The sequence below is a fragment of the Perognathus longimembris genome, chromosome 6 (genome assembly GCF_023159225.1).
Source record: "Perognathus longimembris pacificus isolate PPM17 chromosome 6, ASM2315922v1, whole genome shotgun sequence".
Taxonomy (NCBI): domain Eukaryota; kingdom Metazoa; phylum Chordata; class Mammalia; order Rodentia; family Heteromyidae; genus Perognathus; species Perognathus longimembris.
The window spans coordinates 6,221,729-6,242,022 of NC_063166.1; the positions used below are offsets into that span (position 1 = coordinate 6,221,729).

At 42.3% G+C, this 20,294-nt stretch overlaps 1 protein-coding gene across 1 annotated transcript in view; it reads right to left on the bottom strand.

Annotated features, from left to right (window-relative positions):
- Positions 1-251: 251 nt before the first annotated feature.
- Cdc5l (cell division cycle 5 like) overlaps positions 252-20,294 on the bottom strand; it is a gene marked incomplete at its 5' end in the record, with an annotated part of 35,100 nt that continues 15,057 nt past the window's right edge. Inside the window, 8 exons of the mRNA XM_048347681.1 lie at positions 252-794; positions 1,490-1,702; positions 11,595-11,792; positions 12,599-12,841; positions 13,112-13,192; positions 14,214-14,378; positions 15,878-16,040; positions 19,280-19,428. Of these exons, the coding sequence (XP_048203638.1) occupies positions 690-794; positions 1,490-1,702; positions 11,595-11,792; positions 12,599-12,841; positions 13,112-13,192; positions 14,214-14,378; positions 15,878-16,040; positions 19,280-19,428 (1,317 nt within the window). The remainder of the gene's footprint in view (positions 795-1,489; positions 1,703-11,594; positions 11,793-12,598; positions 12,842-13,111; positions 13,193-14,213; positions 14,379-15,877; positions 16,041-19,279; positions 19,429-20,294) is intronic.

Sequence of the window (20,294 nt, forward strand, 5' to 3'; positions counted from 1 at the left end):
CTTATAAAATTAGGTGTCCCTACGTCTGCTTTTCATATTCTGCACTTAAGTAGTTGATAGGAAGCAAAATACAAAGCTGTAATGAAGCTGGATGGCCTTGCGGAGATTAACTTTTATGCCTTTGTCAAAAAAAAAAACCAAACCACCTTGTAAAGCAGCAACTATTTTGAAGTCCTAACTTAGGAAGTAGGCAGGCAGCTGGCAGAGCCGTCTCCCTAAAGGTGGAGAGTGAAGCGCCACGCCACGCCACGCCCACGCTTCTGGAGGACGCACACTAGGTGTCAGCTGACCCCCGAGAGCCACCCTGTGACCCGAGAGCAGCAGCTGCTGGGTGGACAGCTTCTGACTTCTAACTTCAACAAAAGGCTACACTCTCCGGTTTCACATTTTTCTCTTTATTCAAGGGGTTAACTCACAGGCAGCACTTCAGTCAGGCGTTCTTAATGAAAGGCCAAAACTAAAAAACACGACGATGACACTGTAAAAGAATGCTCATCTTAATAATTTAAACCCTGGTCTGTCCTGTGGAGTTAAAAGTCCTTACACCAAATGTGCAAGATTGATTTAAAATAAACAACAGAAAAACCACAGATGGTGGGTACATCTGCCAATGAAGACAAGCATCCGTTTCAGCCTCGCAGATAGGGAAACCAGTGGTGATTTCATCTGGTGAGAGACACGAAGAGGGTTCAGAACTTGGACTGCAATGTCTCCTTCTCCAGCAGCAGGTCTGCGTACCTCTGCTGAAGCTCCTTTTCTCTCTCCTGCTGCCGCTGCACATCTTCTTTAAGACACTTGGAGACAGGCAAAGATGAAATAATTACTTCACATGTAAGTGCATGGAAAGTGAAAAAATCTGATGGAACTGTGCCGTCCTAGAGACAGCCAAGATACTCAAGCGCCTAGGAGGAATACACGCCCTGAAAGAGAACTGACTGGAGCAAAGGCTCCAGGTAAAACCACTTCTGCAGCCATCCTTTGCCTTGCTTCTGTAAGACTGTCTTGTAAAATCTCTGCTGCTAATGCAGGAAAACAAGCCACTATTACCCCCCTAGCACCCACTAATGCACTAAGCCCTGATTGCCCTTTAACTGGGTCCACTGCAAAGATAAAGACAGGTGAAACCTGGTCAAAAGAATCTGATGTTCTGAGGTTCCCAGCATCCAGGCATGAAAGGACACTGCTTTAGTTACCTGCTTCCAGGTACATGAATGGAATATGGTCAAGTCCCGTGGGACAGAGCACCAGTGGTACTCATTCCAATTCCTGGAGTATGTACATGGAACCAGAAGTGAGGAAGGGAAAGGCCTCAGCCCCCAACATTTGCCTGGCCTATCCATCACAAGGCAGGTCTAACTGGAAAGCCAAAGGGCCACCAATACACACTTCAGAGAAAGCCTTCAAGGGAGAGGAAAAGGGCAAGCTCTGGTCACTAGTTCTTTGCAGCTCTCCTTTCCAGTCAATGCTCTGAAACAACACAAAGTACTACCTCCAGTCTCCGTGGAATTGCAGAATCTTCGTGTTTCTTGAGTTCTTCAAAAGTGCGTAACTCCAAGTGAGCCTGCTCAATTTGGTCCCATAAGTCATTCAACTGTTTCATGAGGCCCATGGCCCGAGACTGGTAACCTCCAAGCAAAATCTTCATCTTCTTTTCCATCTTTGCAGCTCTCTTGGCTTCAGTCGTCATGTGACCTCTGTTTATCTAGGGGAGTGAGGGAAGATCACATCAACATATGTTAAAAAAACAGACTACCAAAGACTACTCAATAGCTAACAGTGCCTCAAAGCAAAACTATATGAGAGCTCTTCTCACCTCAACTAATGTAGCACAAATTCAGCTTAAGAAGGATTAACCTTGCACCACACCTGAAGTTTATAATCTCTCTACAATAACATTTCAATCTCAAAGCAGGTCTGAGTTTCAGGGTATGGGAAAATGACTGTTCCGAAAATACTATCTGCTATCAATCATCTGCACTGATTTTGGACAGGCAGCACATTTGTATTTCCAAACTGAGGTTCTATATTATACAATTTGTCCATTGTTAATAACTGAGTAATATTCCATCCAATTTACATGTTGTAAGTGAAACTAGGCATAACATTTTCAAATTACAAAACTACTATGTCAGAGGCCTGGTGAAAGACCCACCAGAGAAATAAAAAATGTCCTATTTGGTAACAACAAATATTTTGAGGAAACAAAAGATTACTGAAAAATTTAAGAAAAATAACATTTTCCTATTAAATATATATACTGGACATATATGAGCTACCTTCCCAAAAATTATAGGGAAATAAAACTGTATAATTCACAAAAGAACAGAAGAACAAAAGTTTCATCAAAATTCTGGTGCCTTGGGCTAGGAATGTGGCTTCATGGTAGAGAGCTTGCCTAGCATGCATGACGCCCTAGGTTCAATTCCTCAGCACCACATACAGAGGGGGGAAAAAAAAGCCAGAAGTGGCGCTGTGGCTCAAGTGGTAGAGTGCTAGCCTTGAGCAAAAAGAAGCCAGGGACAGTGCTCAGGCCCTGAGTTCAAGCCCGAGGACTGGCCAAAAAAATACAAAAACAAAAAAACAGTGTAGCAAGCAAAAAAAGGCCCTACTCAGAGAGAAAAATGGTAAGAAGGTAGCAGAATCCATTAACACACAATGTACTCTTTAGGAACATATTATACATGCCTACGTCATAACGACATCAAATTTCAAATTGATCTACAAAAGACTAATCTTGACACCTAACACAAAATTGTGAGGTCCAAGCCTTCCTCCTTCCTTTCTGTGTCTCTATGTGATAATGTAAATGCAATTCTTCTCTCAGATATTAAAATTGGATGAGAGTACATAAGCAGAAATGGTGCTACATGGAAAATACCGCCAAATGCAAAAAACTGACATGAAAACCGTACCAAAGATGTTTTGAATATGTTTAGAAATTAAGTCATCAAAACAAAATACACAGTTTTTCTCAACTGTTAAATATAACATCTGATTCCAAAAAAAAAAATGTGGACTCACTCTCAATGCTTTATGGTTAGAATTTGCAAGAATGCCAAAGAAAAAAGTGTCCATCAAAATAAAGAACAGTACCTCCACTGGCAAAGTCATACTTGATTCTATCTATCAGTCACTAGCTTCGTTTATTATAAATCAAAATCAAATGATAGGAGTGCCATTCTATGATGTGCCTTACAAGCATAAGCTGTAAACAAAGCTCCTTTAAAAGGATTCACTCCTGAGCTGAGAGTGTAGCCTAGTGGTAAAGTGTTCCCCTCATATACAAGAAGCCCCGGGTGGCTGGGAATATAGCCTAGTGGCAAGAGTGCTTGTCTCATATACATGAAGCCCTGGGTTCGATTCCCCAGCACCACATATATGGAAAACTGCCAGAAGTGGCGCTGTGGCTCAGCGGCAGAGTGCTAGCCTTGAGCAAAAAAAGAAGCCAGGCACAGTGCTCAGGCCCTGAGTCCAAGGCCCAGGACTGGCAAAAAAAAAAAAAGCAGCCCTGGGTTCCATTCCTCAGCACCACATATATAGAAAAGGCCAGAGTGGTGCTGAACCTCACGAGGTAGAGTGCTAACCTTGAGCAAAAAGAAGCCAGGGACAGTGCTCAGGCCCTGAGTTCAAGCCCCAGGATTGGCACAAAAAAAAAAAAAAGTACTCATTCCTCCAGAATTTTATGAAAGTTAAGCTTTCATTATTCTGTACCTTACTTGAAAAATAAATACATGTGCATTGGTAGTGGAGCCATTTTCCTCTAAAGGATAACAAATCAAGTAAGCTCCACGGTATGCTGCCTTTCAAATACAGTTATGATCCAAGTTTAGAAGCCCCTACTGTGCTTTAAATATATGTCAACACATCATTTCCAATAATCGGGTTTTTTGAGGGGGGGGGTGGGAGGGCCATGGGGCTTGAACTCAGGCGTGAAGTCAGGGCCTGGGCGCTGTCCCTGAGCTCTTTTGCACAATGCTAGTGCTCTACCACATTGAGTCAAAACTCCACATATGGTTTTCTAGTGGTTAATTGGAGACGAGTCTCATGGACTTTCCCACCCTGGATGGCTTTGAACTGCGAGCCTCAGATCTCAGCCTCCTAAGTAGCTAGGATTACAGGTGTGAGCCACAAGTGCACCAGCACCTGGTTCCAACAATCTTAAATAAAATGAAGTTCATTGTTGCTATTAGGAATTTAAAGCAGATCAACACCTGGCACAATTAAAGCTAACTTCATCTGATGTGAAAGGTAACGTTCAACCCAAAGCAGATGGATGAGACTCTGTGGGCACATCAGTGTGCACGGAGGACGCGGACCACACAGCTGTGAGAATGCAGATGCTAAGGCGGGCAGGTCACCACGGGCTCCGGGTCTCTCCACAGCATCGCGTGTCGGGGATGACAGTGGAGGAGTGGCGACACCAGAAGGCCCGCCGTGTGGTCTCTGCTAAGGTTGGGTGAGGACCTGGCACACTAGTCTACTTACTTCGGGATGGATTTGAAAATCCTGTAATAACGGACATTTTAAAAATTCAAAGTCAGTGAGACCAAAGGAAGATACTCTCAGGAGAGGAACACGATGGTACAATGCGCATCTGATCTGATCATACAAAATCATGTTTATCAAAATGAACTCCAGGCAATGGAAATAAGGGGTTTCTTTTCTTTTTGTTGTTTGTTAATTTGTATGCCTTTTGGAGCGTAAGGTGAGGCACAGATCTGGAGGGACAAAAGGTGAACAAATCCAACAGTGGTACTCACTGGACACTGCATTGAAAATGAACTATACAACTTGTGGGTGGGGATGGGAGGGAAAACTGGGAGAGAGCCAGGGAAAGGTGACATTGATCAAAAAGAAATGTATCCTTTACCGACTTATGCAATTGTAATCCCTCTGTGCATTACTTTTTTGATAACATTAAAAAACATTAATTCAAATTCATGCCTACTCTAAAGGCAACTGACTTTGTTAACATATGACCAACCATTTACCAATCACGGAACATCAATGTAATGAACTATAATGGAGCCATTAACATTTACAAAAGCATGTCAACACACCAAAACAGACACATGAAACGGTAAGCTGAAATCCATGACGACAGAAAACCCATTTATAACCAAAATCTGAGCTTTAAGCCCTGTTAGTACAACAATCTCTCTTTCAAATTCAACCCACATCTCCAGCTTCAGACGTTCATCAAAGCATACGACTAGAGAACTCCAATACCCATTATACAGGCGAGGTTTCGTCTTTTTTTTTTTTTCCTTTTTTCTTGTGCCAGTCCTGGGGCTGCAACTCAGGGCCTGGAGGCTGCTCCTGAGCTTTTTTACTCAAATCGAGCTCATTTGAGCCACAGCAAGACTTCCAGCTTTTTGAGTGCTTGATTGGAGTTGAGAATCTCACAGATTTTTCTGCCTAGACTAGCTTCGGACCTCCATTCTCGGATCTCAGTCTCTTGAGTAGCTTGGCATGAGCCACCAGTGCCCAGCCAACGTTGCTTCTTGAGGCTGCACAACTATCAACCAGGTATATCGACCACTGAGGGAACGGGGCACAGAGGTGTGCAGACACAGAAGAGGACTCCCGCTTCCTTACACTGCTATTTGCTACTTGCTATTTGCTATTTGTCCCGTTTCATCTTCCACTAGCTCAGACTAGCACTTCCATCAAGAAAAGTGACCCTCCCAAGGTTCACAGATAAACAGAGTAAGACCCACACCAGTCACCTTGCGCTGATGCTCCACAGTGGTGTCCTACTTCACAGTCACAGCCCACCACATCAGGCACACCCTGACAAGGAACAACCCGTCCTCCCTGCTCCAGCCTGGGGGAGAACAACGCAGGCCTGAAGCTATGGGACCCAATGGCTTAAAGCCACCACATGGCCCCCTGAAAAGACATTCACACCAGACCCTGACAACAAGACCTTGGTAACTGTGTTGCCCCTCAGTCCTCCCTCCTGACAGGCAGGCACTGGGCACCCACGTAAGGAATTTTGACGACTGAGAAAGTTTTTAACCTCCCCTAGCTTCTACAGTTGAAGTCCCAATTATTTGACTCTTGACAAACTATAAGCCTATAGGAAAACAAACATCACTGAAAATGTTTACAGGGAACAGCTTTTTAAGAAGTTCAGCCAAGTAAAACCAGTATGATCTTTGCTACAAACTTTAAGAGAAAATGATCATGCTTCTTCCTTTAAAAAATCATATTCACAGTGGGCTGGGGATATGGCCTAGTGGCAAGAGTGCTTGCCTCGTATACATGAGGCCCTGGGTTCGATTCCCCAGCACCACATATACAGAAAACGGCCAGAAGTGGTGCTGTGGCTCAAGTGGCAGATTGCTAGCCTTGAGCAAAAAGAAGCCAGGGACAGTGCTCAGGCCCCGAGTCCAAGCCCCGAGTCCAAGCCCCAGGACTGGCCAAAAAAAAAAAAATCATATTCACAGGCAGGCGCTGGTGGCTCATGCCTATAACCCTAGCTACTCAGGAGGCTGAGATCTGAGGACTGCAGTTCAAAGCCAGCCCAGGCAGGAAAGTCAGTGAGACTCTTACCTCCAATAAACCACCAGAAAACCAGAAGTGGCATTGTGGCTGAAAGTGATAGAGTGCTAGCTTTGAGCAATAAGACTTAGGGACAGTGCCCAGGCCCTGAGTTCAAGCCCCACAATTGACAAAAAAATAAAATAAAATAAAACTCACAGTACTGTACTATTAAATGAAAAATGTAGCATGCAGTTTTATTTCCTCCCTTCAGCTACACACTAATAAAAAGACATATGCACACAAAATGTTAGGAGGTCATTATGTTGAATAGAAGACTACTATATTTTTTCTATTTTAACTTTCCTACAATGCACAGGTATTACTTTTAGAAAACTGTCCACAATTTTTTTTTCTTTAATGCATAGAAGAAAAACTGTCTAAAAAAGACTGGCAAGAGACCAATGGAAAACTGATGGTCCCCAGGAGATGAATCAGCGGAACCGTAAGTGTTTCCTCGGGTCATTACAAAAGGGAGCTGTATGGGACTTATAAAAGTGTAATTGTTACTTTCAAGCTCACTGAGTTTGCTAAGGTTACGAAGTCTAAGTAATTCCAAAATAAACACATTATCCTTGGGTCTCCAATACTGTCTTCAGTTCAAGTCCGTTACAGTGAGGTTCAGAAACATTTAGAGCATCCCTCACTGAAACTCTTGCTTAGGGGCTCAGAACAGAACCCTATACCACTGTAAAAAGAGGTTTAACAATTCCCAAAGTAAATAAATACACAACAGATGGCAGCTCCACTTCCTAGTCATCATTCAGCAACATGATCCTATAATAGAAAGATGTGGTTCAATCACCACATTTGCAACAAGAGTCGCAAGTAGCTCCTTTTATCTCCAGACTCCTCACTGGCATGAAGTTTCTTCACTGAACCTTCTCTCTACCAATGAGAGCCGGTTCCCGTAGGAGATTACAGTCAGCACCTACCAGAACAGCCAACAGGCTGCATCCCTGAAAGTAAGCCGGGAGCAGTATCCATTAACAAAGCAACACGGGCATCTTGTGTGGCATGTGTGAGGCAGATCCAACTTGGGCTGAGGAACTGCAAGCAACACAGTTAGACCAAGGAAATTTCTGGTCCAGTGTTGAGTTCTTTGTACAGACAACTAAAAACTCTACCCGAGCCTTGAAGAAAGGGTCATGGCAGAGGAAACCAGACTTGGAATCCAGAGTCCCACAGGACTAGAACCCTCCTCTCCTGTTCCATTAGCCATGTAAGCTTCATCCTCCTGACATACCTTCTGCACAGAGCTCTCGGCCAACACTGCCCACGAACTCCATCCCTACCCTTCAGGTTCACTCCAAGGAAAGGTTTTCCTGTGTAAACACATCTGCCTTCAAAATAGAAATCGCTGAGAAAATGGGATCCCCTGTGCTGCCAACTCTACTGAAATACAACCCTCCAGAAAGTCAGGGTCCTCAGAAGAGTTAGAAACACTGTGAGAAGCATTTTCAATGTGTTATCTGTGCTCTTTAAATTACTTTATTTCTAAGAAGTCAGTGTTACCTAATCTTTCTGGGCTCCCACGACTGTGCCAGTGAAATACAGGGAGAAGTATTACTTCTGGACGGGTGTCCCCATTTTTATAGCCTACATAACGAAATCCACTTTTCAGCCAAACTTCCTCAACACAGATGTTTAGGTACTATTTCAAATACTATTGTATTTAACAGCAGGCCTAAGTTCAGACTTTCATTTCACTTGTGCACCTACTAGAAATTATTTCACTCAAAATAATTATGTCTTCAGATGATTTCCTATTTCCACTTGAAGTAGAAACAACTTACAACACTTCAAATCCTATTTGCACTTTCCAATAGAGAGATGGCTCATTTATGTGGCAGCCACAGAAAATGAGTCCCTCCGCATCAGGCTTTTCCAGGGAAACAGATGCCCACAAGTGGACAGCTCATCTGACTTGTTCTCTGCTCCCTCCCCAGGGGAGACAGTGGGGCCTGGGGCACAGCAGTTGCTCAGTCAAGTTCACTAAATGCATGACTCAGTAAATCAAGGAAAAGCTTTTATTTCTCACCATTTGATGAAATTTCTCCTGTGATGAATTACAATCATCCCTCCTCCTCTGAAAACATGACACTGAAGTTTTTATTACTTGGGGGTGTCACTAAAAACAGCAATGGCTCTACTTCCCCTAGCAGTCACCTGTCATGTCCTCCAAAACATTAAGGTGCACAGGACTTCAGCTCACCACATCCAGATGCCCTCAGCATGCTGTGCTGTACAGTCGCCACCACCTTTCCTTCTGTGAAGTTAGCTATCACTTCTGCCTCCTCTGCTGCTCCCTGACACACCAGTGTCTGGCAAGCTTCTAGAGCTAATACTGCCTCGGAGGCAGAATAAAACACATGGACCAGAGGCACAATGCAAAGTCTTTGCCACTTACTTCTGACCTGCAGCTACATTTCCTTATGCGTTTAACAGACTGAGCACACAAGCACCCCACCACACTTCCCAGAATCTCAGAGAAAGTTCTCTGCATTTTAAGTAAGTAACCTAGGATTTTCAGGAATGGGCTAGGTTTCAAATATTAATCATGAACAATGGCTGAAAGACCAGCTCCAATGTAAACCTCAAGGCGTATTTTTTAATCCACTTAGGAGACACCAGTGGCAGCAAAGCTGGATTTCATCTGGCTTGATGAGCTGTGATAGGGCCACAATTTAGATTCACTGTTCCAAAGTTCATGGCAGCAAAAAAATCAAACACACTGGCAACCATGGGGTGCTGAGCTTGCCCAGAAAGGCCTATCTCCCCAAACCTGAGAGTGGAATGGATAATTTGAGTATAGCATTTAGTTTATACAATACAACTGGAGTTCCTTCCCCACAACAAACTTTGAATAATGTTTATAATTTAGCAATCAACTGAAATGATGAAAGAATTACCACAATTGAAATAAAATATTTATGTATTTCAAACCAGTAAAACTATGTCTTCAAAAGCTATGAGAAACCTAGTTCTGAATTAGGGATGGAGACAAAATGGGGGATTTGTTTATTTGGGTCTTTGGGTTGCTTTTCTTCTTAAAGATTTAATAAACTTTCATTTGAAATAGCATAGTTTACTAAGTTAAAGGATCTGATTAAGTATTCCTTAAAAGTAACTAGCTGGATAAACAATACAGCACAAGTTATCCAAGAGTCAGGAGGAGAAAAATTACTTCAGACTGTTTTATGAACATTCCTCCAAATTCACCAATCCTTCAACAAAAATAGTTCAACGGGAGATTTCAGTTCCTGGTACTGAAGTGAACAAAGAGAACCACATGTTTTTAATGGCTGCTCATAAACGACCCAAATAAATCTCTAAAAGAACAGCAGCGGTTCTTTCTGTACTTTTCCCTTCAAATTCACAAGACCGATTCCACACAGAAATAAAAATTACTGTACTTTATGGCACCACTCAATCTGTGACACATTTATTTGCTGTCATGAAAGTTAGTACCTCAACAAAGTAAATGAGATTTAGAGGGACAACTTTTGTTTTGTTTTTTTAATTTTAAACAGCACAAAATGTCCCCGCCATTTGTGGCAGAAAGAGGTTACTCACCTCAAATGAGAAGATTTTCAAGCTAAGTGACAGACCTAAGTATTTATATGCAACGGTTAGAAGGAAGCTTTCCAAATAGCTTTCCAATCATTTCTGATGCTGACCTTAGATCAGGATTACACTGCTAACTACCATTTATAAGAAATGAAGCCTACAGAGCACAAAGTATCACTTACAGTTTAACCACTGATGGGCTCTGTGCCCCTGACTTTAACTGTAGATTCAAACACAGAGCGACAGCACACCCTGCTGGAAGCTGGCAGGAAAGCTAGCACTATCGGCAACTGAACCCAGCTCCCCACAAAGTGAGAATTCTTTCAGAAACACTCACTTCCCACTAAACAGGAAGCACAAGTTCAGAGGCACTAACCACTAGGTGTCTTAAATGATCTTAAATGTGAAATGAAGGCTTTCAAGTAAATAACGTCCAAATTAAAAGATACTGCCTTTTCCTGCTCATATCTCTAGGTCCACAAAGCCCAACTACCCCTAAGTAATTCTAATAGCTGGATTTAGCCCAAAATAACAATATTTGCAAATTGCTATCTGTAAAGAAAAACTGGTGATCACATAAAAGAGGAAACTCGGGCTATTTTCTGCACACAATTGCCTGATTTGGCATACAATCCCATCTTGGCTCAAAAAACACTCCTAAAGACCACCATTAAGAATCCACAAGGCAGCTTGGTGGTCTGTGAGCCACAATTTACATGTCATTGGCAAAATGCCTGCAGATTCTGAAATTCAAAACATACCAACTGTATTAAGAAACCACAACCATGAAACAGCTAGTGTGTCTCTCAATCACAGAAAGCAGTGCAGCCATTAGCTAGCTAGGTAATTTAGCTCCTCTCTCTCTCTAACTCAAATGTATAGGAATAAGGAATAGAAATACAGGAATAGATGCTGGGTGCTGGTGGCTCACACCTGCAATCCTAGCTACTCAGGAGGCTGAGATCTGAGGATCATAGTTCAAAGCCAGCCCAGGCAGCAAAGTGCATGAGACTCTTATCTCCAATAAACTACTCGGAAAAGGCCAGAAGTGGGACTAGCTCAAGTGGTAGAGTGCTAGCTAGCCTTTAGCACAAAGAGGCTCAGAGACAGCACCCAGGCCCTGAGTTGAGCCCCAGGGGAAAAAAAATATATAGAAGTAGAAAAGCATCAAAGTTTTGTGCTATCTTGGCTAAAGAAAAGAAACTCTTTGTACCACTGAAAGACAGTATTCTAATGTCATCCTAGGACCAACTTTCTCACTCACATAAAGGTTATCATCAACCTGCAGTTTAAAAAAAAAAAAAAAAGAACAATTCTGAAAAACCAATGAACAAGGCCAAGGAAGATCAAACACTTCAGCATAATTTTCTTCAGGAAGTGCAAGGGCAATAAGAAACTGAAGCTGTCACCACTGGTATTATTTGGCTCATTATTTCAACCAAGATACATTTGGATTGGAACTTTCAAAGGATACTGACCTCAAGCCTTTTTTCAAGTGATTCAATTCTATCCTTTTTGCTGGCTAGATTAGCCCGTGTGTAGCGGCTCTGCCCGGGAAGATACAAAACTTGACTGTAGCACTCTTCCCACACCTGGTTGTAAGCTTCACTGGAGAGCTCACCGTGGCTCATTCCTTGTTTGACCACTTCCATCTCTTGTATCAGAACTTCCTGGGCCTGCTCACAGTAAGAAATTCAGTAAGTTTAAATTCCATAACTACTAGTCAACACTGAAGAAAAAACTACTTCGAGCTGGCACAGTGGCTAACAAATGTAATTCTAGCTATTCTGTAGGAAAGAGATCAGGTGGTTCAAGGCCAGCTTACACAAAAATTCACAAGACCCCCATCTTGCTCAATGAAGAGCTGGATGTGGTAGTGCATGCCTGTCATTCCAGCTACGGAGGAGGTATAAATAGGAGGCTAAGGGACCAGGCCCACCTACGCAAAAAGCAAGACTCTACTGAAAAATACCAAAGCAGAAAAGGCTGAGAGGGTCTCTGACTCAAGTAATGAGTATTTTCCTGGCAAGCATAAGACCCTTAGTTCAAACCCCAGCAAAACAACTAAAAGAAAACCTAGTCTCTCTACTCCCTTATGCCAAAACCAGGAATTTTGATCAGCTGGTTTTTTAGAAGGGAAGTGGTGTCAATATTAAGCCAAATGAATCAAGAAACCCCTAAGAAGTCAAGCACCATGGTCCTAATAGTATAAACACCATTTTTTTTTAAGCAGTAGTAGAGTTTGAACTCAGAGCCTTGTACTTGCTAGGCATGTGCTGTACCACTTGAGCCATACCCTCAGCCCTTTTTTTTTGCTTTTGCTATCTGGGAGGGCAGGTTCTTGCATTTGTGCCCAGTCCAGCCTGGCTCTAGATGCTCCAATGACAACCCTCATGTAGCTGGGCAGGCTCACATCTGCCCACAACACATAGCATCGAAGAAGTGCCTGGTCCCATGACAGAAACATTATGCTCACTCATACCTTCTTCAGCTCTTCTTTGGAGAACTTCTCATAAGGGCTATGCTCTAAATAAGTAATGTGTTCTGCATTGTTTGTACCAAATCCTGCAGTTTTTCCTTTCTTATTTCCAGAGGGTTCGTAGGGATGGTGCAGAAGATCATAATGAAGCATTGTAATCATTTCCTTTTTGATTAGTTCTTCACTTTTCTGCAAATCTGTCAGAGGTGGTTCTACATTTAAGGGCCTTAGAATAGTTTCATTTACCTAAAATTTTAAAACAAGTACAATTACCAGATATACCACTGCAATATACTAATGATACCACATTTACAATACACATTAAGTAGCAATTATCTTCAAAAGTGAAGTTTTTCCTCTACTAAATAATAAATGATCTCCAAGAGACATTTTAAAGACTAGGTATGCCAACTACTTTACTCTACGAAGCAGATGAAATTTTGTTTCACAATGTTTACGAATGACATAAAAAGTACCAATCAACTAAAACTTCCTAAATCGAGGATCCTCACTTACTTCAGATGGTCTTGGCAAATCTTTCTGAACAGCTTTGTGCATTCGCTTCATTTCTTTCACCCGCTCAGCTTCTCGAATGGCCTGAAAAAAGATTTTATGTCCATTACTGCATGTATCCAGCATTTGACACTTCTCATCAAGTCTACTCAAAAACTAAAGCTGGAGCAGGTTTGCAGAATGATAATGTTAAGGCCACAGAAATAATTAGTAGATCCATTCTCATTACACAATAGAAACTAAGAACTTCCCATGTCCACCAGAGCAGTCTCTGTGATTACCTCACTCCATCTTCACTCAGGAGACTTCCACACACCCTTTCCACTTCAGCCAAAGCTCATGACTTTTTTTAAAAGCCAACTCATGTGTTCTCATACTCAAGTCATGAGTAACATGGTGATAAGTAAAACTTCATGCCATTACAAGGAAGTAAATGTAACTCTAGGTAGCTGGGAACAAAACACAAGTTTGTCTGCTCCTCACATTCACATGGATCCCCTCTAAAAGGACTTCAACTGAATTCCTGATTTATTCATCCAGAGACTCCAGCAGAACTAAGCAAAACAAGCTACAAAGTCTAGGTGCTGGTTGAGGACTCCCCAATTTCCAGCCACGTGACTAAGGAAAATTCGCTCATGTGAGCCTATTTTCTCATTTTAAAAGGGCGCTCATGCCTCTCCTATTTACATCTCTGGTCCATCATATGCAATCAAGGACGTCACTGGATATTACTAATACTTAAGACTTTGCAACACACTCCAAATCCAGGCTTTAGTAGTTCACATTGACTAGACACTGTTTTCTTCAACTAACCCAAGATCGACTTGTTTGAACACATCTTTTCTTTGCTACAGTTGAAGCTATGTCTAGAAGACTACCTGTGTGTTTTCGAGAAGCATAATGAACTGCAGCTGATATTTCCATATACCTATTCATTTTAAGAAGCCCATCACATTCTGAGGACACAGTTACATCGGTATGTATTACTAATTGTGTATTTAATCGAGGAAAATGTTGCTTACATATGGAGACATGAAGCAGCCACCCTTCCCCCGCGAGGCCCGTGGGCGCCCTTGGACAAGCTCCTTTCTGCACCGCCACTCACCTGCTTCCGCGCGTCCGCATCTGCGGCATCCTCGATGTACGCGTCATCTGCCTCACGCTCCTCCAGCTCCTTCTCCGCATTTTCTGGTAGAACAATTTCAAAATCATTCTTAGGGGCAGGAAGGCCCATCAATCCTAAGCGGAGATGCTCACGAGATTCTCTTTCCTGTAGAAAAGAATTATTTTCAATTCATGCACATCAAGGATTCAACCATATTCGCTGAATTTCCCAAAAACCCAGCTAAAGTTAATTTAGAAAAATAATCCTGACTTCAGAACTGGTCTTTTCTTCTTTCTTTTACAGGAGAGTGTTTCTTGCCATGTAGCCTAGGCTTGCCTGGAACTCACGAGCACCTTGCCACTACCTCCTGAGTACTGGGATTACAGGTGTATACCACTATGCCTGAGTTGGTTTAATTCTTATACAAGCATTCAGAAATGGCATTTGTTGGTACCAATTAAGCATTAAAAGAACTCTAGGCTAGCCTGAGCTACAGGTTCAGAATTAGGCTTTTAAAAGAATATATTATTATATATATTATATATATATGTATATGTGTGTGTGTGTGTGTGTGTGTGTGTGTATATATATATATATATATATATATATATATATATATACATGAGCCGGGAATATGGCCTAGTGGCAAGAGTGCTTGCCTCGTATACATGAGGCACTGGGTTCAATTCCCCAGCACCACATATATAGAAAATGGCCAGAAGTGGCGCTGTGGCTCAAGTGGCTGAGTGCTAGCCTTGAGCAAAAAGAAGCCAGGGACAGTGCTCAGGCCCTGAGCTCAAGGCCTAGGACTGGCAAAAAAAAAAGAAAGAATATATATATCAATTAATATAAGTTATAAATTAATATAATCAATATGTAATATAAATTAGTAAAAATAATACATCTATACATGAAGATGTATGAGGTATATATAACACAAGTTTTTAGTATTATTAGAATTTACTAAAAACAAACAAAAAGAACCCACTGATTTTCTGTGACATAGATAAAACCCAATGGTAAAAATAAAATAAATGCAATACCTTTAGCTTGAAAAAAACTTAATTTTTATCGAGTTTTTGTTTTTGTTTGCTTTTTGCCAGTCCTGGGGCTTGAACTCAAAACCTGGGCACTGTCGCCGGGCTTCTTTGTGCTCTAGGCTAGCGTCCTACCACTTGACCATTTGACCCATAGCACAATTTCCAGCTTTTTTGAGCTTATTGGAGATAAGAGTCTCATGGGGACTTTTCTGCTGGGCTGGCTTCAAACCACGATCTCCAGATCTCAGCCTCCTGGGCAGCTAGGATTACAAGCATGGGCAACCAATGCCCAGCTTAAAACTTAATTTTTACAATCAGCCTTGTGTTCTAGGCTGTTCTAAACATATAAAGCAATTCAGAAGAATTCAGGTTCAAAACCTAATTTATAAAATGTTTGAAAGTCAAGACTTCATTTATAGAAATAGAAAAGTAAAACAAATATATCTTTCATAAAAGGAAGTATTAATTAGTAAATGACAAAATAAAAATCAGTAAGAGATACAAAAGCCTTACTTTCAGCTCTTACCAATATTCAAGTTCCCAGTCCTGCCCCCTAAAAGGGGTGGGGGGGGGGCATACGCGCTGGGGCGCACACACGCATATAAAAAGGGAACTGGCGTTTACCATCTGCTTCACGTAAGAGGGATCACTGTAGTCCGCCATTCCATCCTCTGGGTTAATGTTTAACTTATCTCTAAGCGGAGTTCTACCAGGGGTGGAGTTCGTCACAGGCTTGGGGGTGGTTCCACTCCGGGGAGTCAGCCCCTCAGCTCCGTTAGAAGGCGTCCTTGAAAACAGAAATTCCAATTAGGAAGAGTGCCACACACATTTGAATTACTCTTTCAAATGTTTTTCACATAAATTATTTCACAGGAAATGCAGAAGAGAAATAAAACATTCCAAAATTCTATCTTATTTTATATTATTCTCTACGTTAAGACAAAAGTTCAATCTAGTGAGCACAGTATTTACATAGAATATTTGTACCGTACTGACTTCCAATATAGTCTTTATACTTGACATTTTCTTGCATTCCTAAATCGGTCCACCCAACATCATTTCATCCTTTGCTTGATGTCTTTGGGTGGCTAAGAAGAGGCAGTGACTCCAGATGACTTTCAGAGTTCAGTGTGTTCAACAATCAAGTTGTTTCCTGTCAGGTCACTGACATCAAGTGTTTACGTAATTTAAGTGGGTCACCCCTTTACTTTGTACCTGGAAAACAACCACCACCTTACATCTCATGTAAATAAGCACATGGCTTGGAGACTCTCCCAGCAATAAAGTCCCCGGACTTTCTCGCCTTTTAATTGTTCAAAGCCTTTTTATTTTTGTTTGCTTACTTCCTGTACCTTGGCTGTGATCCAGATTGATGGTGCTGTCAGACAGCTATTCCCCAGAGGTGAAGTTTAAGACATGGTCCCTGCCCCCAAGGAGCTTACACTCTAGTTGAGAAATAAGACATACACAGGAAAAAAGGAATTAGGCTCTCAAGAAACACTGAATGTTATACAGGGACTGGCTGCCAGTGCTTCTTGATTGTGCTATCATGTATACACGTACCAGCCTAAAGGGCTTTCTCTCCTGTACAACCCAAAAGGACATCCAAACACAATTAAACAAACATCCAAATGCTTCCAAGTAAATACCAAACATTAGAGTACCTTAATAAGCTGAAATTTCATTTTAATATGACTTGCTTCTGTAAAATTTTTATCTTAAAGAAAATCTGGAACATTCCCATTTGATGCAGGAAGTTCCACTGGCAGGCCTGGGCTCTCGCAGCTCCCAACCTTTGCTCAGGCTATACTATGACCAGGAAGCCATCGTCCTAAGCCAGCCTACAGAACCAAGTCTAGCTGTGATATCCCTTCCCAGGAAGCCCCCAGCCTGCACTGCTCCTTCCTGCTCCACTGTGGAGTGGGAAGTGTCTTTCTGAGCTCCAGATGGGTCACTTATTCATGTTCTGTCTCCTTCAGGCCTCTTTCAATTTCCCTCTTCCCCTTGGTTCTCCTCTGCTTCACAATAGAAATGCTAACTGCAATTGCAATTACCTAATTGCCATGGCCAATAGCCAGTTACACTCTATACTGGGGATGCAAATGGCAAGTTGCAGGTATAAGAAGAGCACAGGGCTGGGAACGTGGCTTAGTGATAGAGTGCTTGCCTAGCATGCATGAAGCCCTGGGTTCAATTCTTCAGCACCACATAAACAGAAAAAACCAGAAGTGGTACTGTCCCTCAAGTGGTAGAGTGCTAGCCTTGAGCAAAAAGAACCCAGGGACAGTGAGTGCCCAAACCCTGAGGCCAATCCCCAAGACTGGCAAAAAAAAAAAAAAAAAGAGGGAGGGCACAAATCTGTGCCCAGAGAACTTAGCCTCAGCCCTGGAGACAGAGGGAGGCCAGAACAGGGGAGGGGGAAAAAAGTAGCTTAAAACAACGAGAAAAGAATTACAAATAAATACTAGACAGTAATATACATATGGATTGGTTAGGCATGAAAAGAGAGTTCCATCTCTATAACCCACTTTGAGATTCCTTTAAAAATAAGTTGGACAGGGGCTGGGAATGTGGCTTAGTGGTAGAGTGCTTGCCTAACATGCTTGAGGCCCTGGGTTCGATTCCTCAGCACCACATAAACAGAAAAAGCTGGAAGTGGTGCTGTGGCTCAAGTGGCAAAGTGCTAGCCTTGAGCACCTAGAACAGCACCCAGGCAAAGTTTAAGCCCCAGAACCAACACACATACACACACACACACGAACTGACACATAATAAAAAAGAGAGCAAGCCAGGAGCCTGTGATCCTAGCTATATTCAGAAGGCTGAGATCTGAGGACTGCTGTTTGAAGCCAATCCCAGCAGGAAAAGTCCAGCAGAAGTCCATGAGACTCTTATCTCCAATAAACTACTCAAAAAAGTGGCACTGTGGCTCAAGTGGTACAACATTAGCCTTGAGCACAAAGAGGCTCAGGAACAACACACAGACCATGACTTGAAGCCCCATGACTGGCAAAAATAAAATAAAATAGAGCAAATACATATTACCAAACATTAATCACAGAAACTCGGTGGTAGGAATACAGATGTTCAAATTACTATTCTTCAACTTTTCAGAATGTTGACATTTTCCTAATAAAATGTTGGGGGTAGAACAACAGTACTGCATGTGTAACAAAGACTATAAGTTTTACAAACCTTGCCAAGTGATCATTAAAACAATGACTGACCTACACCTTAAAATCAAATATAAAGTACTCCAAAGCAGAAAGCAGAGCTGTGGCTGACAGTGGTAGAGCACTAGCCTTCAGCAAAAAGGCTCAGGAAAGCTGAGCACTGTTGCTCACACCTGTAATCCTAGCTACTCAGAAGGCTGAGATTCCAGGGAAGTTCGAAGCCAGCCCCAGCAGAAAAGTCCCCATGGGACTCTTTTATCTCCAATTAACAACTCAAAAACTGGAAGTGGCACTGTGGCTCAAGAGCTAGCCCTGAGCACCCCTGAGCCTCAAGTGCTGACTCAAATGCTAGCCCTGAGCACAAAGAGGCTCAAGGACAGTGCCCAGGCCCTAAGTTAACCCTACAACCAACCAAAAAAAAAGCTCAGGGACAATGTCCAGGCCAAGGTTAATATCAACTGATATTAAAAAAATAAAAATGGGGGCTGGGAATATGGCCTAGTGGCAAGAGTGCTTGCCGCCTATACATGAGGCCCTGGGTTCAATTCCCCAGCACCACATATACAGAAAATGGCCAGAAGTGGCGCTGTGGCTCAAGTTGGCAGAGTGCTAGCCTTGAGCAAAAAGAAGCCAGGACAGTGCTCAGGCCCTGAGTCCAAGCCCAGGACTGGCGCAAAAAAAAAAAAGAAAAAAGAAAAAAAAATTAAAGAAAAATAAAAATGAAAACATACTGCAGGAAGGCAAGCCAAACATTTATTTCTATTCTGTCAACATTACAAAATAAACATGCTGCCCTAGTTCTTGGATTTCAAGGTTTTCTAAACTATAAAACACACTCATTCTTCACCCATACCTGAATGGGGTAGAAAGAACTGTGTTGGGAGTCTGCACCACTTGCCGCTGTGGAGTCACACCAGAGAAGTCACTCTCGTGCAATGGGGTATTCAGTCCACCTTTTAATGGGGTGTCCACATTGGTCAGGGCCATGAGGTTCTGGGCCTCCTAATCAATAAGAAGGCAAAGACGCACATTTAACAGTTAACACAGGCCGGCAGAATCCTCTCTTCTGGTCCTACTAAGCAAATTTTGAAACACACAAAATCTCTTCATATTTTCCCAATGAAAACCAATAGATCCAGGCATTCATGGCTCACGCCTGTAACCCAACTAGTCAGGAGCCTGAGCTCTGAGGATCGCAGTTCTAAGCCAGCCCAGGCAGAAAAGTCCCCATGAGACTCTTATCTCCAATTAACTACTCAAAAACCAGAGGCTCAAAGTGTTAAGAGCACTACCCGTGAGCAAGAGTTCAGAGACAGCACACAAATGACAAAAAAAAAAAAAAAAAGAGGGGCTGGGAATATGGCCTAGTGGCAAGAGTGCTTGCCTCCTACACATGAAGCTCTCGGTTCGATTCCCCAGCACCACATATATGGAAAACGGCCAGAAGGGGTGCTGTGGCTCAGGTGGCAGAGTACTACCCTTGAGCAAGAGTTCAGAGACAGCATCTAGGCTCTGAATTCAAGCCACACAAGTGACAAAAAAAAAAAAAAAAAAAAAAAGAAAACCAATAGAAAAAATTAATACTGAGCCATGGCAAATTTTGATATTTCCATTCCTCTGGCAACAGAAGACAGCATATCAGAGGTGCTGAATAAAGTGTACATGTCAAATTATGTTGTTGTAAGCTCACATATGAAACTGCCATTGCCCAAAACCTTCTAGTAGCTGTGCCATCTCTCGTGACACATGCAAGGTGCTAAGAATGCAAGTTTCCCAGTGCAAGCTGAGGTCAATGTCATAACACCTAGGTTTTAGTTTGGTTTTATCAGTCTTCATAGCATCTCTGAGTGCCCTGGGAAGCCAAGATA